The 25245-nt window shown below is 38.6% G+C and overlaps 1 protein-coding gene across 2 annotated transcripts; it reads right to left on the reverse strand.

The window, feature by feature from the left end:
* Positions 1-797: 797 nt before the first annotated feature.
* Positions 798-22357, reverse strand: AZI2 (5-azacytidine induced 2). 2 transcript variants are annotated; one of them, XM_061464996.1, is made up of 8 exons: positions 22194-22357; positions 12755-12984; positions 11784-11909; positions 11384-11483; positions 9590-9738; positions 6743-6804; positions 3364-3479; positions 798-1493 (listed from the first exon to the last, which is right to left on the reverse strand). In XM_061464996.1, exons 2-8 carry the CDS (start codon positions 12977-12979, stop codon positions 1105-1107), a joined length of 1167 nt encoding a protein of 388 aa, XP_061320980.1. In that variant the 5' UTR covers positions 12980-12984; positions 22194-22357; the 3' UTR covers positions 798-1104. The 2 variants fall into 2 exon arrangements, with proteins under 2 accessions (XP_061320980.1, XP_061320979.1); XM_061464995.1 differs by lacking the exon at positions 22194-22357 and adding an exon at positions 17385-17631.
* Between the last annotated feature and the right edge of the window lie 2888 nt (positions 22358-25245).

Raw genomic sequence — 25245 nt, forward strand, 5'->3', positions numbered from 1 at the left:
CACTTCACCATGCTGTAATAAGCCAGATATGAAGCAGAACAGGTTTCTTTTTTAAAAAAAGGCATAAATTCTATTTGCCTGAAAATAGCTCTTGGCCTCGGGAGGAGAAAAAGAACATCAGTATTTAGACACCCATAATGTCTAAGTAGGCAGTTTCAATTCATGTAACTCTAGTTCTCAGTGGCATACTAAAGATGATACCACAAAGATACTTACTGTGTATTTGAACAACACTGCAACACCTACTTAAATTAAGGCTTTGTTTCTTTAATAAAAACCAAGTTAGTAGCCTTCACCACCACACAAAGTCCTGGTTCCGGTGCTGTGTAAAGGAGGCACAATAAGGATGACTGCACCACGAACAAGGTGGTTCTGTGGCAGGCACCTGGTGTGCAGAATTCCTACAGCCCAAACGAAGGGACATGGGATGAAAAGCAGGAGTCGGTGTGCAGCAGTGCTACCTACAATCCTTTGTAATTCACAATAAAGCCCCAAATGGTACAGTCTAAACAGAACAGCCTAGGAGTGGTTTTAATCTTGTCACTGATATAAAATCAAGATGTGAAGAAGAAAATCTCACCTTTCTTGGTTAAAAATTACACAAAAATGCATTTCTAAACCAGAGAAAACAGGAAGTGAACTGAAGGAGGAGGGAGAGAAAATCCAATTCTCATTTTATATCTTACTCTGGAAAATAAAACCACTGTCAAAAAATCAGCTCAGAGCTGCCACAAGATTAACACAGGATACCAAATATTTTCTTGGTGACATACAAACAGCAAACAAGTACAGAACTAGATTATTCTGTTTTATTCCAAGAACTCACTTCTCAGCATCATCTTTTGCAAATATGTGTTATTTGCAGTACAAGATTATCCAAGCCCCACGCTCATTCTCTTTCTATTTACATTATGCCAGCACAGCTTTAACTTCAAGGAACTTGTTCCTGATTTACAGCAGAGGAAGACAAGGCTTTCTGTTTCAGAACTAGAACTAAAAATAAACACCATTTCAGGCAGTTTGTTTCCCCCCTTTAAAAGTTCAAGTGTTAAGGTGCCTATTCACAACCATTCTAAAAATGCCTTGGTTCATTCTAAAACTTCTTTAACTCTTGTGCAGACAGTTTTGATTACACTGATCAAGGTAATTTGCTGGACAGTTTAGCAAAGTTGATCTATTTTTCATTTCCCAAAACACATTCTCATTAGGCTTTGGAGGACTTGGGAATACCCAGGAATTATCTTCCAGAGAGCTCTTTCCATACGAATGGTGTTCCTGAAACGTCTTGCCATCCATTGGAATGGGGCTCTCATCTGTCCATGCTTGTAGAATCACCTTTTCAGGTGGGATTTGTCCATCTCTTGGCAGAGGGGGAGACACTGCATTGCAGAGTACTTGATCATTCAGGAAGAGTTTTTTACAGACCACCCCAGATGTCAAATTCAGCTTTGAAATGTTCAAGTCAACACATTGCACTGGTGCAGTAGAGGCAGCTGAACAGAAAAAGATAAAATAGTATTTTAAAATGACATTATCTAATGCATTTTTCATCCTCTCCAAATGTGCTGCAGTACAGCAGAGATGTCAGGGTTTTCAAGCTATATATTTTCAGACCGTATTCAGTAACTACTTAAAGCACAACCCTTTCTTTAGAAGTTCAAGAAAAATGAAATTCACTGAAAATGGATTCAAAATGTAAGAAATGGCAGAGGTACATTTGTTGAAAATGCCTCCATACATAAATGACAGCTAAGCAGAATCTGCATGTTAACTGTACTGTTAACATCACACACACAGCAATTCATACATTTGCTCTGCAGACTTAATGCACCTCTAACAGTAGCAACTATTTGTGTATGGTAAAATAGACAGTACCACAAATACAGGAAGTGGACTTAAGTCAATTCTACCCATATTTTGCATAAGCCAAGATTTTTCTATAGGCACAGATATGTCTGCACTGCATTCATTAAGTGTGGCTGATGAGCAAGGTAAACAGAAAAACTAAATCCTGTTTTCATTTATGCCAGACCTGCCCACTCTTACATACTTGTGAAAAATCACAAAGAAAGCCTACAGAGCAAAAAGCCAAACTCTGCTGTTTCCCAATCAATCAATAATGCCTTTTATAGCTGTGGACGTAACTGCATTAACAACTGCAGAAAATCAGACTGTTGACCAAGCAGGACAAGAGAGAAATCAGTACTTGGCAGTAGCAAGACAGACAACTCCCAATTAAAAATAAAGACAGAAAGACACTGTATGATCACATCAAACCTTGACAGGCTTAAGGATTAAAACCTCATCCAGTTCCCAGTTTCTCTGCTGAAGTTATTTGACAAATGTGTCTTGGAACTGCAGGGACACACACTCACCTGGGGACAATATGAGTCTATAAAATGTGCTGATAGTTTATCAGCCAAGTACCAGGGAGTGATCATGAGTCACTGCTGGCCACAAAGGCAGTGATTCACCTGGAGGTGAATCCCATCATTACCTCACCTAGTCAAAGCTGGTTAGAAACAAAATGTCTTGATCTTGCAATGGACAGGGGCATCGGAGACTGTCAGTAACATACTGTAACCAAGTTCACCATCTTTCTGCAGTGAGCATAAAACAAAGGAAACAAACACTGCAATAAACAGTGAGACTGAGAGTCTGGCCACACCATAGTAAGAACACTCTCTCATAAAGTATTTGGCTTGAGAGAAACATAGGTATGAAACAGAAGAACCATCTGATGAGCTGCTTACAGTGATTATACATACTTTATGTGGAAATTATTTTCCCCTTAATTATTTGCAACGTAGCAGCAGAAATAAGGCAGGTTTGTAGCCTCGGTATTTTGACACTAGAAAATGTCATTTTTCATAGCATTTTGCTAGAAAAGGGAGCTTTTGTGAACACTAACATAAATAAATGGCCAACCATAAGGGAATTTCAGTCTATTAAAGCCTGGTTTTAAAATTAATACTTTATATATACTATACTAGGAAAATAAGACTGTTTGCAAAAAGATTTTTTCCACCTTAATATGAAGTAGTTGTGGTAAAAGGTCAAATACAAGTAAACTTAACACCTCAGCCTTGTGCACATAAGCAACACTTGACTGAGAAAAAAGCCACAAGGGGAACAGAATACAGTACTGAAGAAAAAACACATCAGCAACACCTTTATGTGTGAAGCTGACCAGTATGAGACAGAAGCAAAAGCAGAAAATGGGTAGGCTGGAACTATAATACAGTCTAGCTTATCAACTTCAATTGATCAGAGTCTGATAAGATATGATAGCTGGTTTCTTTTCAAAATGGTACAGCCTGAATCAATGCTCTGTAAGGTCTGTGACTGCAAACACTGACTTGCCTTTCTTGGTCGCTGCTGGGTTTGTTTTCAGTGTTCGTAGGACCTCAGCTTGCACATCAGCCACTAGGCGCAAATTGGACATTTCTCTCTTCAGTTCCCAATATGCTTGTTGCAAGCTTTCAAAACAAACAGTTGTAAGAAGTTAAGTAAATGCCACCTCTAAAATGCCCTCATGCCTATTAACAGCATGTTAATAATGCTTATCCAGCATTAGCTGTTAATGATTTTGCCAGACATACACTACAGATTTTGCTAGAGTACCATAATTCAAAGTTAACTGAGCAGTACTGATGATCATCATAAATGGAGGGATGACTGTTGCATATTACAGTATATAATGTATTAACATACTAGATTATAATCATAATTTCCAGTTCCCAAATATGATGCAGATTTGCCAACTGCACTATTGGAAGCTACTAGTTTATCAGAAGATAATTAATCTCAAAGGAACACTTTAAAAAAAATACATTTAAATGGACACTAGCCTACAACCAAGGCAGAGTATTAACTCTGAATGGCTTCTGATAAATGACTGCACATGCCATCACATGTTCCTAGGAATGTTAATTGATCACAATTGTAAGTATTGAATCAAAATCATTATTTGGGACTTTACACCACTCACTTTGTTCAGTGAATTCAGACAAGATACCCAAGATCCAAACTGAGCACCCATACACAGACCAAACTAAAATACAGAACATACTGTTTCAGATTAGAGTCCTCTAATTTATATTAATACACTGCCCTGGCAGACAGTATGAAAAATAAGGACCCAATTCATTCTCCGATAAGCACCATAATGTCAGAAACATATTTAGCAGCACTATTCCAACACTGAAGTTTCAGATTAATAGCTGGTAAAAAGAAATCATGAATGAAACAAAAAATAAATAAATAATCAAAGAACCATCACCATATGCTTCTTGGTAAAACTTCAAGCAAAGGCTCAGCAAACACCACATTTATTTTGACTAATAATTAACTTAGTGTTCAAAGACATAAGGATGCAGTTACTTAAACATGAAATGAATGATTTATTTTTTTTTTAATGCTTAACATTCTATCAAAACACCTTTATTGAGGACAAGTATTATGAGTGAGAGCTTTCAGAGTATTTCTTTCTTCCTCACTATAGTCACCTAAAAGACATTTATTTGAAAACAGTTCACGATCTCAAGCTCGTGTTGAGATGACTAAGAACTATTTCAGGCCATATATCAACTTTATTTTCAAACATGCATATATACAGATTTCTGTCCCTCTAAAATAGCAATCTAGGATCACTCCTGCATGAGATTGATCAGACCCGGATGTGTTCAAAAGCAGTCTGAGAAACAGCGATGATTCTTTTCTGCAAGTAAACACTAGACGAGTTCTCTTAAACCAAAGAAATTAAACTTTCTTCTATGCACTGATGTACTTCCCCGGAATGCAAACAGTCAGATTCAAAAACTTGTTAAAGAACAGAGGAAACTGACAGGAATCAGCAATTCTGATAGACAAAGTTAAAATTTTCAGAACTGATACTTCCAGAAGTTCAGCTAAACACGTGGCTTTTCTACAACAGAATACATGAGACAATGTTTCAATTAAGTTGATGTGGCTATCCTGCTTCATTTATTCATGTGGCTTGGTCTCCAAAACAAGATCAAACAAACTTCAGTTACATCAAAACCAGTCTGATATTTAATACAGAAGCGTTAAATGGAAGCACAGCTCAGTATCTGCCACCAACCAGAAGGAAAGTGCTAGTTAAGTTTTGTAACGTGTCTTTAATGCTTTTAAAGGCATCTTGCGAAGGGATGCAGGTACCAGAATTCCACTTAAATCACACATACCATTTTAATTGGTTTTATGGACACTGATGTAGAACCCCATTGCAAAGCCTAATTTTCCCGGAATTTGCAACTGAAAACCAAAAGATTCCACATGCCTGGAAGTTTATCCTGTACTGCCTTCTAACATACAGTATAAACCTGGAATATAACAGCCCATCTACGGCAAAGTAGATTTGCAAACCAAGAATGTAAAGTCAGATTTGCAGGCTGCTAACAAATGTGAAATCTTTGAAAGTTAACTAACTGCAAATGCCTCCATGTCCCACGAACAGCAGGATTGCTTGCTACAACAAATGTCTTGCATAGGAAGTTTTTCAAGTATTTTCCCACAGATTTTGGATGTGCTTACACGTTCAGTACACATTAGACAATTATTATTTATGTCTTATTACAGTAAGCATACTGTACGTATGCTAATTCAGATGGTTGCCACCTGAATGTCACTTTGTGGAATAAATCTGCTCTGGAAGATCAAAGAGGTAATTTCTATACCTTGAGGTAACACCTCTTTCTAGGCGTGTAAGACTGTCTATGAAGCTGCAGCAGAAACCGCGTTTGCGAGCTCGCTATCCACTCAAGGTGAAATGTGAAAGTGTAATTTGGCTATAGTGGATACAATATTATCATCATTACACCAGAAAATATATGTAAAGAAATATCTCTACTGTTCTCTTGTCAGCGACTTATTTCCTTTCCAATCCAATACCTAAGTAAGCAACAAGGTATTGCGCTAAACAATCTGTCATTATGAAGGACTACTCTTCCCTCTTGTGGAAACTCGTGTAAGTACACAAACAGGCATAGCTGGGTGTAGGACATGCAGTCAGTATTTAATTTCTGCAGGACAGAATATCTGGGAACTTTTGTGCATCCAGGAATTGTTCTTTTGCATCCAAAATTAAAGGATATACCTACTTTTAATACGGCACACATACTCAAGAGAAGATAATACAGGAGTTCATATCTTAAGCACAATTATTACTTGAATGACTGCAAAATGAGAACAAATGCTTTCTAGTATTTTAGCATTTTTCTGGAAATTGCTATTTCTTTTTGCATAGACCACATAATAGCTGCTCAATATATGTCTTGTAGTAGAAATATTGCACTGCACTAAGTAAGACTGTACTTTTCAACTCCTGAGTAAGGTTTGAAGCCATCACCTACACAAACACAGAAACCGCCCCATATGCAGAATGAAGATATTTTACAGCTGGGATGAGACTTGGAAGCTTATGTACCACCTCCTCAAGGCAACTAGTTATTAAAAGGCTGGGGTTTAAATCCAAGATAATTTAACTTTCATTTCTGTACAAGCTGAAGTTGTAAATGTTTTCTTATCATCATCATCATCATCATCAGCCGAACTACCAACATAAGAAATTTACAGTGATCTTGCTAAATCAGTATGCCTAGACTTGACATTACATTATGTAATTTGAAGTAACACATTTGAACAGGCTGCAAGAATATTTCTCTATTCAAATAACTGTCCCTCAGTAAACTAAAACATGAAAGCCACTTGATTTTCATACCTTTGGATGTCTTGCCTTCGAAGTATGTCTCCATTTAATGGACTTTCACTTTGGGCCTGGTCCTGTATAACAGAGTGCGGGGAAGACAGAGACAGAATGAATATATGATTTTAGATCTTCTATTAGCAAACACTGCAGTGAAACGACAAGTTTGCTGATACTGAAATTCAAAGCAGACTTCATTGCAGTGGTTTTCAAAACAGACATCAAGACTCCTACTAAGAATTTAGCTTAAAAATGCTTAAAACTACCTACTTAAATAGAAGTGTTGCACAGCCACTGTACTCACTCACCATACTCAACCATATTCACTCTACTTTTTAAACAGCTGAGCTCCTGGAATTTGTAATTCTTTGAAGAGCAAGAATTGAGAAAGGCTTTTGACTTCTATTAAAAAAAGAGAGTAATCAATCTTTTCTTGTTCTTTCCCTGTCCATTAATTTAATCATTAAATTAAACCAAACTGTTTCAGTATAGATTTGCTTCTACAAGTTACTTTTATGACACAACATAATTTATCCCTTGAGTCTGAAAAGCTGCTTTAAAATGGTGCATACAAGCAGCCTCACTGAAGTTAACAGGACAGTTTAATAGATCAAATATTGGGCTCGCTTTGTTAGTCATGTTTCTGTAGACCCTCACCTGTGATAACTTCCCATTCATATCCCTTTTCATTCTCCCTTCCTGCTACTTGTTCCGTTCAGCCAAAGCTGTTATGTCACTTCTTACTGTGACTTCATGATAGCCTATATGCATTTCAAGCAACTTTTCAATACAATATACACACTGCATCAACTGTTAACGCAAAACCTGAATATCTAACAACAGGAAATATACTTGCCTAAGGTAGAAAATATCTGAAAATGCTAACTGATGCAATTAAAGCCAGTAGTAATGAAAATATGAGCTGGGTTTGAAACAATGCTGACTTGTCATTCCCATGGATCACATATCCCTGTATTGCACCTGACAGTTTTTCCCCATCCTGAAGCCTTTCTCAACCACCAGCCATGATTCAATTTCATAGTTAAAAAAGGCACAATATACTTTTCTATTTCCTATATTAAAGAGTTACCAGGATCAAAAAGAAATGGTATTTAAAAAAAAAAAAAAAAAGGCTGGGGGGCAGAAGCTACTCCTTATATTTGTTCTTTGTAACAAAAGCTGCTGGCATAAGCATTATTTAAACAGCATCAAGTCTAGTATTCCTTACAACAGCTATGTTAGTCTGTTCTTTCCAGATACATTCACTCCCACAAAGCAATCTTTGATTACTTACATAGCTGTTACTCTAGTCTATAGAGCTATTGAAGAACCCAGAACTGCATACAAGTTATAGTATGCCTTCGGAATTTACAAGTTATTGAAAACACCTAAAAGAAGTCTAGATACAAATGAAAATAAACCCAACTGTTACAGAAATTCACAGAACACCTCACATGCCTTTCTCGTAATGTGCTTTATCTCCTCCTAGTGGAAAAAACACAGAATAAACCTTGCATTAGGCAATCAATCGATGCACATAAACCTGTCCACATAAGCTAGGAGAGTGGCTTCACAGCAGCACATCAGTGCAGATGCATCCAGTGCTGATAGCCCAACAACACAACTGTATATGCTGCTATGGAAGCAGGGGAGAAGGACTTGAGGCTAGGTCTAGTCGGATCCCTGAAAGCCCAGGACAGGTTCAGGTGCATCTTAGTCTCATCCTAAAGTGATAAGAGTTCCCATATTCTAGACTACTCTGTGATGCAAGGCACAGGAGGCAGCAGTGATTCAGAAGTACATTTCTGTAATAATGTAAATGTGCCCAAAAGAAAACGTGCCAAAGAAACATTCTGAAATTAAAACAAACCCTGTTTGCAGGCAGATAATGGCCACAAATGATGGATTCTATCTGTGAGTCTTACATACCCTGAAAATTGACTCACTCAAACACTGTGTGAATCAAGATTAGAAAATCGTGATTGTATAACGACCAAAAGGAATGTTTTTTGAAGCCTGCCACTTCAAACTGTAACAGTTACATCTTTCAAATTTATTGTGTAACTTCAATGTGACTGCAGACTTCTAAAGACTGTCACTGCATCTTTCATCAAAGTAAGATGTAAAGCAGTAAGCATGCAGCAGACTTTAACTTAATACATTTTATTACTGGTAAGCTATCTTAATTCTACTTTTGAGATCCTAATAACATCTGCAGTACACAACGAGTCTCTCAAAAAAGATGCTTGCCCCAGAAATAGCAGGGAAGTGCACCAAAAGTGGTACTTTCCTGACAAGGTTCAGGCTACTACTCTAAAAATAAGTGCTACAGCTGCTTAAACAAACTTCACGACATCTTTTAATACAAGCACGGTGTCGATTCTGTTGTCTGGTTTTGCCCAGATTTTCTGAGTAGTCCAGCCCAAGACAAATGCTAACACAGAATAACTTTGATGTGAACAGCTGCTTACAAGAAATCATAAAGCTTTATTTTCTGTTGTTACATGAGAATGGCTGGCAAATCTCACCAATGTAGAATTAAAGGATATTTTGAGTTGGAAGGGACCCATAAGGGTCATTGAGTTCAACTCCTTGCTCGTCGCAGGACTATCTAAACCTAATGATTAAGAGCATTGTCCAGACACTCCCTAAATCCTGACAGACCTGGTGCCATGACCACTTCCCTGGGCAGCCTGTTACTGCTTCCAAGAAACAAGACAGCCTATGAGGATATTTAAGGTTAATTTTACTAAGATGTTTACCTTTCACTCAGATATATCCTTTTTTCTCCCTTTATTTTGCTTGAGCATGAGATTTAAAATAATCTACTAAAATACAAAAATTCCTTAAAAAAAAAGGTACCTTCTGATTGGATTTTTGCAACTCCTTTCTGAGACTGTTGTACTCTTGCTTGAGTTTTTCTAGATCCTGTTCCAGACTATGCACTTTCAGGTCACTGTTCAGCTTCTCTATTTCCCAGTTGGACTGAGTACAATTCAGATTTTTCATCACTGTAAAGAAGACAAACAAGACAATCAGATTTCAGGCTCAGTTCAAGGAATGTAACTCACTATGTAGCAACCAACCAGCCCCTGCCCTACAAAAACATCATACTGTACGTTCTGAAGAAATTGCAGTCTGTCCAACAGGGCAACTGGTAAAGTTGTCGGCAGAGAAGTGGTCTATTTTCTGAGTTTAAAGTATGAAGCCCTACTTTACAGGAATGCACTGGAGACTTTACATAAAGAAAAAGGAAGTAACATCATAAAAAGGCACTAGAAATACAAAAATCCATTAAAGGCAAGCACACGATATAGACACCAATTCACATACTTCTTACATGCTTTGAAAACAAAAGCCTATTTCTCTTCAGATTTATATTGTAACATAATTTACTGTAAGTTTTCTGCAAGTTTAGTATTAAGAAGTTCCGAAGACAGCAACTAAAGATAAGCCAAAACAAAAGGGTAAAGCCTAGAAGTTACATATGTCTTCTTATTAGACAGAAGAAATTCACATGTTCACTTGTAAGAAGAGACCTAAGACGATCCTAGCATCAAAGCAGTAGTAGGGCATTAGATGGCGAGAAAAGGAAGCACATGACAAGAAGAAAATCCCTGAGTCTTCAACTACATGGTCCCAGATTTAACAGTTTAAACAAGCTTAAACTTCACTGATTTTTTTTTTAACAAGGTACTTGGAGCCCACTTAGGAATAAGGCCTCTCTTTATAAACTCTGCACTTCTCACTTCCTTAAACAGTGAAGTCGTCATCAATGACACTACTACTACTACACAAGGTTTGTTCTTCAAGATTTAAAAACTTGTGCAATTGAAACAGTGCATTACATGCTTGAGGTCCTCTTGGAAAGAAATCCAATTCAAGCACAGAATACTTACAAGTGCCTTTCAAATGACTACATTTGTACAGAATCTTAAGTACAGTCCATATCTCTATATAGATGTCTTTCTTGTTCTCCTTTCTTGAACTATATTAATATGGATTTTGTTTTCTTCCATAGTGTTTTATTTTACATCCCTATCATCTACACAGCACCCTGCAATAGGAGTAACAGAAGCTGGATACAGGCTTTTGGAATTGCAAAGGCACATTGTTCCTCCTTCTTTCCACCAGGCCCACTACAACCACCATCTTTCTACCCTTCCTCATTTACCAGCCCTTTAAATAACTGTGGTTCACTGCAACTACTGCTATACAACAGCCACTTTTATCTGTCACATCTTAACAGTGGGACAAAGCAATATAGCAGATCATCTGCAGGTACCAGAGGAAATGGTACTGACTGAATGGTGTTTGATACTTGAACAAGTATGCTCCTGCCCCACTCTGAGGAAAGGGTGGTGGGACCCAGAGGTGTACACACTAGCCTATGAACTGTCAGGTTGTGCATATTTCTCAAATAACAGAAGAACAGAACAGCCTCAGATCTTCACTGTGGAGCTCCTTGCCTATGATAATCTAACATGCATGTCACCGTTTACTAGAACAAACACACGTGTTCTCGAGTACCTCACTGCAATATATGCCTCTCTTACCTAAGCCACTATATAGGTGAAACCTCTTCATGCCCCAAGATTGTAACATAACCATTAAGACTAGTCAGTATAGATTGAGATGAAGTAACCGAACGCATACCTTGTTGAGTTTCCACTTCAGTTCTTAGCTGTAACAGCTCTACTTCTTTAGACTGCAACTGTTCATTCAAGGTTTTCAAGGATTCTGAACATTCTTTCACCTATTTTCAGGGAGAAGGGACAAAACCATTTGTGAAGCTTTTTTCTATCCTGACAATTCAACTTTTTAAGAAAAAAAATATTCTTTGGAGTGTTTAGCATTAACCTAGCCCAGCAATAAAATTGAGATACTTACAACTGTTATCCCTACATAAAGTACAGTCATGTACTTTAAAAACCTAAAGGAGTGATAAAACAAACAGCACAGACTTTCAGCAAATAATATTAATTCTACGGTAAAATCTATTAACTCTGCAGTACTTTTATAGCATGCACGCATGCCACTCCTTAAACAGGTGTACCATTTTATCCAGCTTGCTTTTCAGATTATCTCTGTCAATGCAGGCCTCTCGATAGGCTTGGTATGCCTTATTTACTTGTTCACGTCCAACTGAACTGCATTCCTCTTCCAGTCGGGAACCAAGCAGCTAGAAGTTTAACAGACATGAGAAGCAAGTAGTTTTGTATGTTATACTGAGAACTGCAAGAGCACAGCCTGCAACTTTAAGCTAAGAACATTTTAATTTTTAGCACAATAATGCAACATAGGCTGTCTATAAATTCTGCAGTCTCTAACCATGCTTAATGCTCACTAGGTCACTGCTGTATTTAAAAACCATCAGAAGTCACACTGACAATCCCTAAATCCCATTTTTCTAGACATATACAAACTGCCTTTTGGAAGAAGAGTTTTGAGCATACTAGGACACCACATACAGAAAATTCAGAGGATACTGAAGATTTTTTTAGTGACTCATAACTTAAGCAAAGATTTTTTCAGATTATTTATGTGAGAAAAACCAAAGCTGAACTATTTTACAAGTAACTGTTAACTTCCACATCAGCACCATTCTTAACAACCAATTTTTCCTTATCATTTCAGCATGTTGAACCCAAGAAATTCTTTCAATAGGCAAGTTCCAGGATTCTGACAATTTGTATACTTGGCACCTCTATAAACATCATAAAGAGGTAGATGAAATACAGTAACAATACAATGCACCCTACGTGTCTTTCCAAATCAAAGCTATTGTCTTTGCAGGGCACTTCTGCACTGCATCACAGACATGCCCAGTAAGAACCAAAAGTCCCAGCATGATGTAACTAGAGTACCAGAGGAACAAACTATGTTCCAATCAAGCAAATGAAACAATTTACCAGGACTTAACTTGAAAAAAGTACATACTTTAAGTATTTAACCATCTGCTCCAGCCAGGAACAAAAAAGACCCAGCAGTTGCTAGCAGAAGCTGGTAAACAGACTTTTTTCTTACCTTCTCTTCTAGAATTCTCACTCTTCTTTTTAAGGAGGAGTTCTCCTTCTCTGTCTCCTTAAGTCGTTTCTTGATATCTTCATATGCAGTGACAAGTGCAAAGTGTGAGGCAACACACTCGTCTCCGCTGTAAGATGAAACAGGAATCTCCCCATCTCTCTTAGGAGTGTTGTCTGCTTTTTCATGGTTCAAAATACAGATGTCATCCTCCACCAACTCCTCCATGACAGCTATTAGAAAGACAAAGTGCAAAATTTTCAGAGACAAATCCATCAAGAGCCCTAAGTCTAAAAAGCTTCCAAATAATACTGCAGGGTGTTTCTGAGTGTGACACGACTGAAGAATTAGGAAATACCTTAATCTTGAAGAAAATTCCTGAAACTTCTTATACAGTGAAAATACACTGGTTAGAAAAGCAGCATCTTTCACTGTTACTTCATAAAAATATTTTGAGTATCAGATTTATGAACCCCCAAATTCACATTTATTAACATTTAACACCATCCTACAATTTGCGTGGTACCAAACACTTGAGCTCCAAAGGAATATCTTATTAGAGTTTTTGCAAGCCAGCACTGAGCAGTAAAAGAGATCGTAGTTGCAAGAAACTAAGTACTGTGGTTCCTGAGCACAAGTGCCAGATTTCCTGCATTCTTGAATGCAAGTATTTATACTTTTCCCAAGCTTCAAAATGGAATCTTAAGGTATATTTGCATTAGCCCTCAAGGAGGCTGCATGTGTAGCTATTCTTTACTTGGTCACAGTAGAAAATATCCTGCTGAACATGCCTGAGGCATGTTGAGGCAGTAATTCTTGACTGCATGGAGAAAACTGACAATAATCTGACCATAAGAAAAGTATTACTCTAAAATACTAGGCAAATCCACCTGACTGACAAATGTAAATTAACCATTAGACTGAGTTTCTGTTACAACTCTTGTCATTTAAGCACAGCAAAACATTCAAAAAGGAAATAGCATCTTTAAAAAACTCCATATACTTTCCTGAGCTCCAGGTCTTAAGGGAAAACCCCCAACAGCATCTTCCTTAATGTTACTAGTTATCAGGAACAAGTACAGGGGTTTGATTTAAAAACAAACCACCCCAAAAAACCCCAAACCAATCAAACTAAAAAAGACACAGCTCATTTTTACTTAGGGTCATTTATATGCAATACTAACCAATGCTATACAGTACCTGATAATATTTCCCTCCCTCCTTAAACAAACTGCTGATGCTACTTTTAGCAAAAGCAGATTTTCATTTTTTTCACATTGAAAAAATCCTTAGGTTCCTGATGAACCAATAGAAATTCTGTAATGAATGGAATTAGTATAGTGTTGGAGAGGGACTCTTCATCAGGGACTGTAGCAATAGGACAAGGGGTAATGGGTTTAGACTTAAACAGGAAGTTCAGGTTAGATATAAGGAAGAAGTTCTTTACTGTAAGGGTGGTGAGGCACTGGAATGGGTTGGCCCAGAGAAGTGGTGAATGCTTGCTCCATCCCTGGCTGTGTTCAAGGCCGGGTTAGACAGTGCCTTGGGAGACATGGTGCAATGGGAGGCACCCCTGGCCACAGCAGGGGGGTTGAAACTAGATGATCTTAAGGTCCTTTCCAACCCGAACTATTCTGTGATTCTATGAAGACAGTTTGTATTGTAGGAAAGAGTTATTTCAACAAGAAATTGCCCTGATCACAACTTCACAGGAAAGACAGGCACCAGTAGGACTGCAACCCCACAAACACAACTGCTACCTCTACTGTGTATTTGTTATTTAAATTCAAACTAGACAGTCATTTGTTTAGCAATACTAAGAGGTAAAGGGATCAACTACCCTGGAGCTTATCCATGTGGTCAAACTTCCCTCACTGTGCTAGCACTGGAAAAGCCACATGGGCTGCAGCACTATGAAGAGCTGTAGTACAGCTATAGGTGAACAATGGTGTGGTTACCACATTTGTCTCCATTTGCTCCAAGCCAGTTAAGACAACTTGAGAAAAAAAACGACAGCTCGTTTATACTAAACAGATGGCAGTGGAGTTGCAACAGTGAAAAGAGACAAGAAAAAACTACAAACCAAAACTGAAGTCCTTTTAATGGTTGTCTTCAGAAGGCAAACAGATGCCTTGTACACTGATGTATTCTAACAAAACAGGAGGTAGCCTACGCTTCCCTTGCCTGTTGCTCTGCCTCATACTTCAGTAAAAAAGGTTTGTTTCCTTTTCAGTGCAAGAATATCACTGCTCCATGAACAAGGTGACCTTGACCAAAAGCACCACATCATCCAAACTGCATTAACTATCTGAAAGAATTGCCGATTTTGTCTTCTAAGATGAGCATAACAGCTTTTCCTCCCACGTTGTACCAAGGGCCCTATGAGTCGTCACCCATCTCATCAAATTCCAAGAGCTTGCCTTCTCAAGGCAACACATCTCCTTTTCTCTGAACTAGACCCAAATGTCATTAAAGAAGTGTCCCAGCTTATCATTATCTCTAGAAGAAAGCTGCAGATTGTGTGACCTTGTACATAAAATACATCTTCATCCCCACACTTCCCTATAGCTGCTGAACTTCAGCATCATGCATTCCCCATTTCTTGCACACACCAGTTCCACCAGGAGATGGCAATACGGGAAAACAGGAGACAACACCAACAGACAAGACCATATTTGTTCTGTATTTTGCTGACTAAACCTTACCACCTTTATAAGCTTCCGAGGCCTTTCACGTAAGATGCAGCATACACAAGTACTATTAATTCTGGTACACACTTAACCTGCACCTACCAAGAGGGTTAGTTACACTAGCTTTTTTTTTTACTTTAAAGAACTCAGTTTACAGGATTACTCAGCTCTGGTTTTCTGTTGCTACTCTCTAAACCAACACTGGATGTTATTTAGAAGATAAGAATATAATTTCACATAATCAAAGGGGCTTGTAACACACATTTTTCAAAATGCAGCGAGTTATTCAGAAGGAATCATGCTATTTTTAAACTCTCAAATTATTAAAAAGAAATAAAAAAAGTAATGAAACATGCTTGTCTGTAGTGGAAGCTCAACAGCCCATCAAAAAGGGGAAAAAAATGATACCCATACACCATATTACAGTGCCACAACCACAAAAACTGCAATCGTTTCAGCTTTACAAGAAACACAATTCAAATCACCACTGTCATCCTGCCCAACAACACAGAAACAAAACTGAGACATCAGACAGACATCACTTCCTAATAAATTTAAATTGAAATTTAAATGCCACTGAATACTAATTTATTCAGAATTTTAGAGCATCACATGAAAGAAGTATAATAATAGAATATTTACATGACTAAGGTTAGCAAAAAATCACCTCAGAAAGCTATAGCATAGACAGTAAGCAAGCAAAATTTGAGATTTACCACTACCTCCTAAAGGACATTTCTACTTTTGCAAAAGAGCACTACTTGTGAAACCAAAAGCACATTTTCTTTACAAAATAAGCAAGCCACTATGATTTCTAAGAGATTTCCTGACACTGTTGTCAGTCAATCTGAAAAGTCTTCACATATTTTATTCCAAATAGCTCCCCATCTTTGCCAGAAGTTATTCTACAAACCCACACAGTTAAAACAAAAAACAAAACAAACAACCAAAAAAGCCACACCAAACCCCAAAATTCTGCAAAATTTTAACAAATTTATAGAAGAGGAAAATAACTACAGAAAAAATCCATTTAACAAATCTCAGGTATGAGTTGGTAAAACTTCAACAGTTAACTCTACTAGTAAACATCATTCTGCTGCTTGTGCTTACTGAATATTCCTTTTATTGCATATTTCAAGAAGTTTCCAATCTCAGTCTACAGAACTATAAAACATTTCCTAAGACAAAAAGAACTCCGACTTCTGTGCTGGATAGGCGCACAAGTAAGTTATATGCACCACTAACTGCAGTATAGATTAGATGAGCATGAGGAAACAGTCACATTAGGTAAATCATAGCATCTTTGATAAATACACCTAAGTATATATATTATGTTGACATATACTATATCAACACAACCTAAAAAACAAACAAGACCCAAACAGTTTATGCTGCAAAAGACTTTCTGAACTATTTATGAAGAAAAAGAATAACACAAAGTTGCTTTTCCTGTACCTGCTAAGCCAGTATTAAAAGGCCAATAAAAGATATAAGCTCATACAAGAATAAAACCTGGCCATTAAACAGTGTAAGATCAGCAGTTCTATAAAGATCATAGTGAAATGCACAGATCACCCAGCTCTTTGTTTTGTTGTCAGGAAAAAGAAAAAAACAAAACCAGAAAGCATGCTCACAAATACTTTCTCCACAAGAAGCTCTCTCATGATATTAAAGCAATAAACAGATACCCTTAGAAGACAAAGCCTTACAAAATAGGGCTACATCCGTAAGAAATCCCTGACTGCAACTGCAGCCTTAGATTTTGCTCTTTAAGGGCAGGAATTCAAATTTAGTTTCTCCAGTATTAAATTACATCATTTAATAAATATGAACTGTAAGCAACAACTCAAGAAATGCTTTCTGACACACACATGAATAGATTACTCCAAAAGTTACAACTCCTCAAATCCGGCAGTCCCAGAAGGACTGGCAGGATGGCTCACCGAGCCCAAGCACAGACGATTCTGTCCGTGCTTTATTTTGTTTAGCTACTCCCATTCAAAGCCACACTCACGCACTGCTGCAAATGCCCCTGAGCTGTTACTCTGAAGCACTGTAATTTGATCACTCTGGAGTTGTAATTAATGAAATAATGAAATTCATGAGATTCTGTACAAGAATAATAAGTGAAAGATTTCCCACTAAAATGTTAAAAGTAGTATACAGACAAGCTAATGTCTATTAATACAACTGATGACCACCTTGGTCTACTGAAAGCAAGATTTGCAATTCCACTTATTACACATTCCATCCCCAAAAAGATCTCCCTAACTTCTCCCTGTGACAAAGGAACATGTTACATCTGTAGTTTTTATTAGACTGCTCTGCATATGCAAGAGCCTATTTAAAAGGACTTTAATCTTCTAAAAATAAGATCATTAAATTAGTATCAGTATTAGTGTTTGCATTAAATAATTTATGCTTTTGAAGAAAAAATACAAACAAGCAAATATGCTGTTGACAGGATATAGCATTAAGTTCTGACAGGAGTAATTATCTCCACTGTTTATACGCATTAGTTTGAAGATATAGTATCACATTTTCTTTAACATACTACAGAAGTGTTTGCAGAAACCACTTTCATTGCTCATCAATGATTAATGTAGGTTACAGATCAGCTTTGATTTAATGTATTAAATACCTTGAGAATAAGAATGTTTTCCCATTTCTTACTAATGGGAAAATAGACATAGAGACTTTCTCTTCACAGAGCTTTACAAATATTAGTCATTAACACCATGGGTGGTAGTTAAATATAAAACACATTGTATATAAGAGGAACACAGGATGCAGAGGCTCTACCAGCAATCAGACCCACTGCACAAACAGATTCCTGTAGTTTGAAATGCTAATCCTATTCTCAGATCAGGAGGAGAAATAGTAAAAGCAGGATTACATTAAATTTTTCCCAGTATTGAGCAGATCCCCATTTTCCCACCTTTTGACTTGAAAGAGACTAGAATGGTTTTCAAAATATTTCCAAATGAAAAATGCAAATAATTTCAAGACGGTATTTTCCTGGTTTTTACTAAGGCTACTGAGAATGAACCATTTTACTTTGTTTACCTTCCAGATTTAAGGGGTTTGACTTCATGGTGGTAGTATGAACAATCTCCAATACTAATAACAAGAGTATAATTTCTGTACTGTTTACACTGCCTTACATAGAAGATTGTATATACGCATGTAGAGATAAAAATTAAACATTAAGTTCAAGAAATTCTTTTGAACCACAGGAATCCTGAATGAGTGCATTGAAGCCCTCACCTTCATTTCAGAAGTTTTACTTTTGTAAAAGTTTTGTACAAGTTTTACTTTTGTAAGACACTCCAGCACAGCAACAAAAAATAAGAGTTCGTGCAGCCAGCATCCAAAACTCCATAGTGTATGGAGTATACGACACATAAACCAGGCAAGTCTTCCAGTCTATCTTTTCGCATCTCTCCCTCAGAAATCTCAGTTTCTTTGATTCCAGTTGTGAACAGTCTGTTCTAAGAGAGAAACATGGCTTTTTACAGATATTTGCTTCATTACTAGAGAGAAAAAAAACAACAAACCAGCACATGCACATTTCAGTAGCTGCTAGCTTTGGCCACTTCTTATTCTTCCCTATGGACAAAGTCCACAGCTCCAAAGCACTCCCTGAAAGTTCATGCATATAAGGGCACATCCCTGCAGCTTCACCATACCTGATAATCTTTCAGAAACACATCAACACATCAGCTAAAATCACACCTCCAAACTGCATTGATTTTGCTGCCTCCAGGAAGTGAAGTGACTACCTCTCAGCTCAGATGAACTACAGTGAGTACCTTCTGGTTTGTATTGTGAACATCTGAGTAAGCCAGAGGAGCCAAACAAAACCTATTTAGGTATAATGGGCAATTTTTCAATCTCAAGCTTTTTACAATAAATAATCTACTCTCACAAGAAATACATTTTATGACAACAGTGCTTAATAAATTTTACTTTATCTGAACAGTTTCATACCTTCGCTGCTAATCTGCAAGCCCTACGCATCCTCAACATAATGTAGCCCATCTGCCTGTCTGTGGATGCTGTCACAACAACCAGTTTCCCGCATAACTATCAGAAAAGGAAAGGAAGGGCGGGGGGGGGGGAAGTGTAGAACAGAAAAATTGGAGTCAAATATTGCCCTCTCAGCACCATACAATCCTGATTATTAAACTACTAAATGTAATCTCGAAACTAACTAGAAGCAATACTGCAAAGAAACACAAGTAGGAGCAAGACAGCTCCTGGCTGTTAAACTTTTCTAGCACCAAATGTAAATATATTCAAAGGTTGCTGAAAACCCCATATGTGCTAACACTGAATATTATTTTAATAGACACTTTTTTGGTGTGAATTCCTTCCCATTTCAAAATGTTTGTAAAGAACTGCCATTTACAGAAACTAAAGGGAGTTTGGGTTGGGTTATTTTTAAATCTCCTTTTGTAAAACAAACAGTAGGTCTTACCTCAGTCATAAATTTCCTCCCATTGAATCCAACTGTCAGATTAATTTTCAATAAGCTCACAAGTTTGGTGGTAAGATATTACTACAGCTCTTAAAAGGCAAGTTAAACTGATTCACACTGATGGCCCTTGGTCATCCTGCCAGAACATCTGGATGTTTTCAAGACACAACTGTACAGGGTGCTAGATAATCTCATCTAGGCTCCCTTTCCCACAAAAGACTGGACCAGATGATCTTTCCAGGTCCTTCCTAACCTAGGCTATTCTACAATTCAGGTCTACATCTCATTATTTCAGACAAACCTGGACATTTGAACACAAGTTCTAGTCTAAGTGGATGACTGAGTGTCCAAGTTACTTATGCCTCACTTCCCTTCTCAAACTTCTTCCCAGATGACCTGTCAAATTTTGGAAGCATTTATGATTTTACACACCAAGAACTCCACATAAAAATATTATATAATCATGTAAATAACAGTTAATGCAATTAAAGTATAAACATATCATGAAAATATAAGAGTGACTGCAAAGCTGATTGAGAATAAATCACAAACATACAGAATCTCTGTAAATTCCCCTCAGCAGAACCCACCATTGACTTACACCAAGCTAGTTACTACCCCAACTCTCGTATTAATCCCATCATCGCCATTTTAACAAACTCAAACTCACTGCCACTACAACTGTTTTACTGAATATTGCCCATCTAGACTTCCTCTGTTCAGAAAATACCTGTGAAAGAATTAAAACATCAAATCAAAAAGTACGTCCACACTGCATTTTATCCCACTCCCTTCTACCTTTTCACTTATTTCCTTCAAAATCTCTTCTTTAGAAGTCAGACACTGATAGCATATGCAGAGACAGGTCTGCACTTTTTTCAGGGTAACTTTCATAAGTAGACATCCCACACTTAACATTTTCCAGTCATATAAATCACAATCCTCAATTCAAGGTATCTAGTGATATCACAAATATTACTGGATTTGCAACTTCATGTACTGTTTTTTTCAACACTGTGAGATGCAATTATTCTATTTCTGCACCCTGACTATATCAAATACAGTCTGTTCATGTACTTGATCTGGTACTTTTCACACTCTCCCCACCTTTATACTGCCATATATAAAAAGAGACCTACTGAAAACCAAATCAGAATATTTGCTGAAATTTAGGCAATCATAAAATTACCTCTATTACTCATTTTTGCTGCAAAAAAATGTTCATCCCCTTTGCTGTACTAAACGCCTTTTCACTATTTAATATTCATTGTAAAACATAACCTAACCAGTATTCTGCCAATGCTTACTTTATACTTTTCTGAACTGTAACCTGAGAAGACCCTTGTGTCAGAAGAGCACCTAACCTCTGGCACCCAGTGCAAACAGTATGTTATGACAATAATCTGCCCCTCACTCTGCTTCTCCCAGACCTGGCTTCCAGCATGCCAATGTTACTGCATACACACAGTGCAGGGCAGCAGGGAACCTAAAGGATTCCCCAAGAAATGCAAAAGCTCCTAAATCACTCACTGGAATGATTTATAGCCCAACCCACACTCTCTTGTAAATTGGTGGGGCGCAGGCTTATTTAAGGAGACGAGTGACTTCCTTACCAGGTGAAACACCAGGATTTAAAGCTGTAAATTCTGAAAAGTTGAAGCATTACTAGCACCTAAGACTACATCAACACTCACCTGTACTCCCTACACCTGTATTTCTATGCAAACCAACACAGCCTGCGACACCTGTATTCCAATCTGCTCCAGTATTTCATCATATTTCTGTTTCCACATCTTGTGCCAATAATCCTACTTCGTTCATTTCCTTTGCCAGATTCCCCTGTTCTAACACATAAATTGCTGCTCCAAAAACTCAACCGGTTTTTCAGCTTAATGGGGTGTAGGTTTTTAACTGGCTTTATTGCCTACCTGAGGCCCACTCCCAGCTCGCTAGCAGTACCTTTAAATCATGCTCACCGTCTTTCAACGGGATGCCCCTCTTTAACCTATCCACGCTGCACATGCAGAGCACAGGCAGGCACGTACATCACACTCTACTACCAACTTGCTCCCTCTATTTTAAGAAGAGAACCTAAAAATCGGCCAGAACCGCCCCTGTCCCCAGGGGAACCGCTCCTATTCCACGGGGCAAGAGGGTACGAGGCTCCCCAGCACCCCTCGGGAGAGGGGCCGGCCGCAGGGCCGCGGCCACCGATGTGTCCTCAGCAGCCCCCGTGCCCCGCCCGCGGCCCATCCCCCGCGCCAGGACAAACCTCTCCAGGCCCCGCTCGGACCGCGCGAGTCAGTGGTGTGCGGTCAGCCCGGCGGAGAGGCACCGCCGGCCGTCGCAGTCTCCGCCCGGGCCCCCTCGGGATTCCATGGCCGCCGAGCCCGACCACAGAACCACCTTCCGCCACCGCGGGGAACTCCCGGAGCCCCGCCCCCCGCCTGTCGAGGAAGTCAACGCGTGCCCCACGTGACCCGAGCCTCGGTCCGTCCGGTCCCGCTCCCCTTCCAACGGCCGCTAGCTGCTCCCGGAAGCAGAGCGGCGGCTCCCACCGGGAAGACTACGACTCCCAGCATGCCAGTGGGCGGGAGCCGAGCGGGGCCCAACGGGAAGCCCGATTCCCTCCGCTCACTGCACCGAAGTAGCCTCAGCGCACCTGCTTCCCGCCGAGGGAGCCTCACGAGGGTGGTGGCTCCGCGGCAGCTGGTAGGAGGGCGGCCTTTCCGCCTCTAGCACGCTGCCCTGGTAAGGGTACAGATATCATCCCGTCAGGTGCTTCACAAGCGGGCATCCTCTCCAGGAGACGGCGGCGTAATATCCCTTCTCCTCACCTTTCAGATGTGCATCGAATTCCCCTCCCCAGTCACGTGAAGACCGCAGTAAAGCAGTTACGAGCCGTGCCTTTTCCTAGGAGCTGCCCCCAGCCAAGAGGCGCTTCTCAGCAATGGGAGCTGCCGCAGCTCCGGAACAGAACGGCCAGCTTTTGACATTTTAATGCTCCAAACTATCCAGCTGCTTGAGATAGCTGCGCACCCGCGCATGGCTAAAGACCTGGCGAGCCAGTGTAACACTGCGCATTCATACTCCTTTTCTTTCTAATTGCAAAAAGCGTAGGTAAGCGGAAAGGCAGAGCTGAAAGGCAGAAGTGGTCTGTTGCTGCACTGGTGTGACAACGTTACCTGAAGAAAATGGCTTTTTCCCCCCCCTCTACCAACTTTAAAAGTGAATCAAGAATAAATCACAGTTCAGGTCTTCTGTTTTAGGGGTAAAACCAAGATGATTCAACAAGCCAGATGCAGATCCACAGGGCACAGTGGCTGTACTGTTCAAGACTGATACAAAACTAACAGGAATTTTCAGCTAAACAACAAAAACCAGACAAACAAAAACCAATCAACCAAACAAACCCAAAGCAGTTTGCTTTTATTTTGATAAGGGTTCCCCAGCTGAGTCCCAAAGGGCCTTCTGCAACTGTGGCACAAAGCTGGAGCAATGGAAGTGTAGTAGCATGCCAAGTTAATCTATATATGTAAGAATATTGCAGCATTGTGTACTCCTTAAATGCTTAAAGGCCAAATGGAAACAGGACCTCACCATCTGTTGCAGGTAGGGAATTGTTATTTGGACAAGAACCTCATTTAGAAACCAAACCCACAAGATCTCCATTAATGATGTTCATAGACCTCAAGCCAGCTTTTTAAAGTTTTCATCAAGACTCACCAGAAGTTTAGATGGGATAAAAAATTTGGTTTTTTTTTTTTACGAGCCAGAGTAGCTCAGTGCTCTGTTTTCAGGTGTATTTAAAATACTTCTTTTCAAAAGCAGTGTCCTTCTTTTAAAGTCCAAAAAACACCATTTCCAAATTAACACCTCTTTCTGACAGCTAATATGACATAGATGCAAATGTGTTTGCATGTCGTTAAGTTACAGAAGAGAGGGTTTATTACAGAAAATAGCACTGATTTGAAATAATGCCATTATGAAATCCAGAAGAAAAGCGTGTAAGCATTTGGGCTATCAAATATGTCCACCATTTTTGTGAATAGCATTCATACACTAATTATCACATTTTTTTAATCCATGTATTTAATTTGTTGTCTTTTTTCCATTAAAAATCACAATTTGGGTCAGATCTGCAGAGCAGTTTAAAAAAAAAACAACATCCCCAAGCAATGGTCAATATTATAAAACTGGGTGGTTTTGCATCATACATCTAAAACCAGCTTAAAGAGAGTAATTAATGTTAGAATTAATGTCAGAATTTGTTCCCATAGTAGAGAGCTCGATTTTTTATTTTGAAATGTTGAAGTGGATAGCAGTTAATGGTGTCAGTTTAATGGTGTCAGTTTAATGGTGTCAGTTATCTTTTCTGGAAAAAAAAACAACCAAAGAACCCATACTTTAATTTCTGAAGAGAGAAATCTAATTTATTATCACTCCTTTTATACAGAAAATACTAGATCAGTGTATACATTAAAAGCTAAAGTGTAAAAACATATATAATGCAGCTGCACATTGGTATATGTCTGTTGAACAACTACGGAAATAAGAGCTAAGTAAATATACCATTAGACTGGCTGAGTTTTTTTTTAAACACCATCATACATAGCTCTTTGCATGCTGTACAGCCTAGATCTTGCAAGCTACTGAGGATTATTATCTTAACTAGCAAGTGATTCAGAATCACAAGGATTTCTCTCTACTTCAGCTTGACATCCTAGTTCCAGCACACGTTAAGCACATGCAATGAAATATATTGCCAGGCACAAGTATAGGCCTGCAGAACCAGAATTCTGGACTTTTAAAACAAAACAAGAAAACACCACCAAAAACAAATCCCAAATATTTTCCAAGTCTTACAAATAATTCAACAGAATGGCCACAAGGATTTGGGCTAGAACATCCCTTGTCAAAAGGTGTATCCTTCACTGAGACTAGTAACTTGCCAGTATTAAATGCAGTCCAGTTTGATAACCCACCAAAAAGGTACACCCCTTGAAGAAACTGATTCCATAGCTTGTTTTTCAGATGTATGGAAAGACTGTGTTTTACTACAAAACAGAAAAGTTAAAAATACTGTAATGGAAAAAACACTGATCAGCAATTAAATATGGTTGTTTAGTATCAGCTACATTAAACCAAACCACATCCCATTTTTATCTAGAAAACTGTAAATGTAAGACAAGACATTCAGAAATGTTAAGGCCCAGAAGACAGTTAAATAACTCTGATGCATTAGAAGTATGTGCCTAGAACAGCTTACTCCCTGTAGTCTGTTGAATTCTGACTATTTCTATTATGCGTGATTTAAATAATGT

This window comes from Pezoporus flaviventris, unplaced genomic scaffold (genome assembly GCF_033815535.1).
Source record: "Pezoporus flaviventris isolate CSIRO_AGI_PZ_B2104156 unplaced genomic scaffold, CSIRO_AGI_Pfla_v1 ptg000037l, whole genome shotgun sequence".
NCBI classification, from domain to species: Eukaryota; Metazoa; Chordata; class Aves; order Psittaciformes; family Psittacidae; genus Pezoporus; species Pezoporus flaviventris.

Coding starts and splice junctions, on each gene's coding strand:
- AZI2 (XM_061464995.1), bottom strand. CDS start 17,439: ATGGGAGTAGCTAAACAAAATAAAGCACGGACAGAATCGTCTGTGCTT. Junction 9,739..11,383: donor TGAAGTGGAAACTCAACAAG/GTATGCGTTCGG, acceptor TCTTCTTTACAG/TGATGAAAAATCTGAATTGT. Junction 6,805..9,589: donor TGCAAAAATCCAATCAGAAG/GTACCTTTTTTT, acceptor TCTGTTATACAG/GACCAGGCCCAAAGTGAAAG.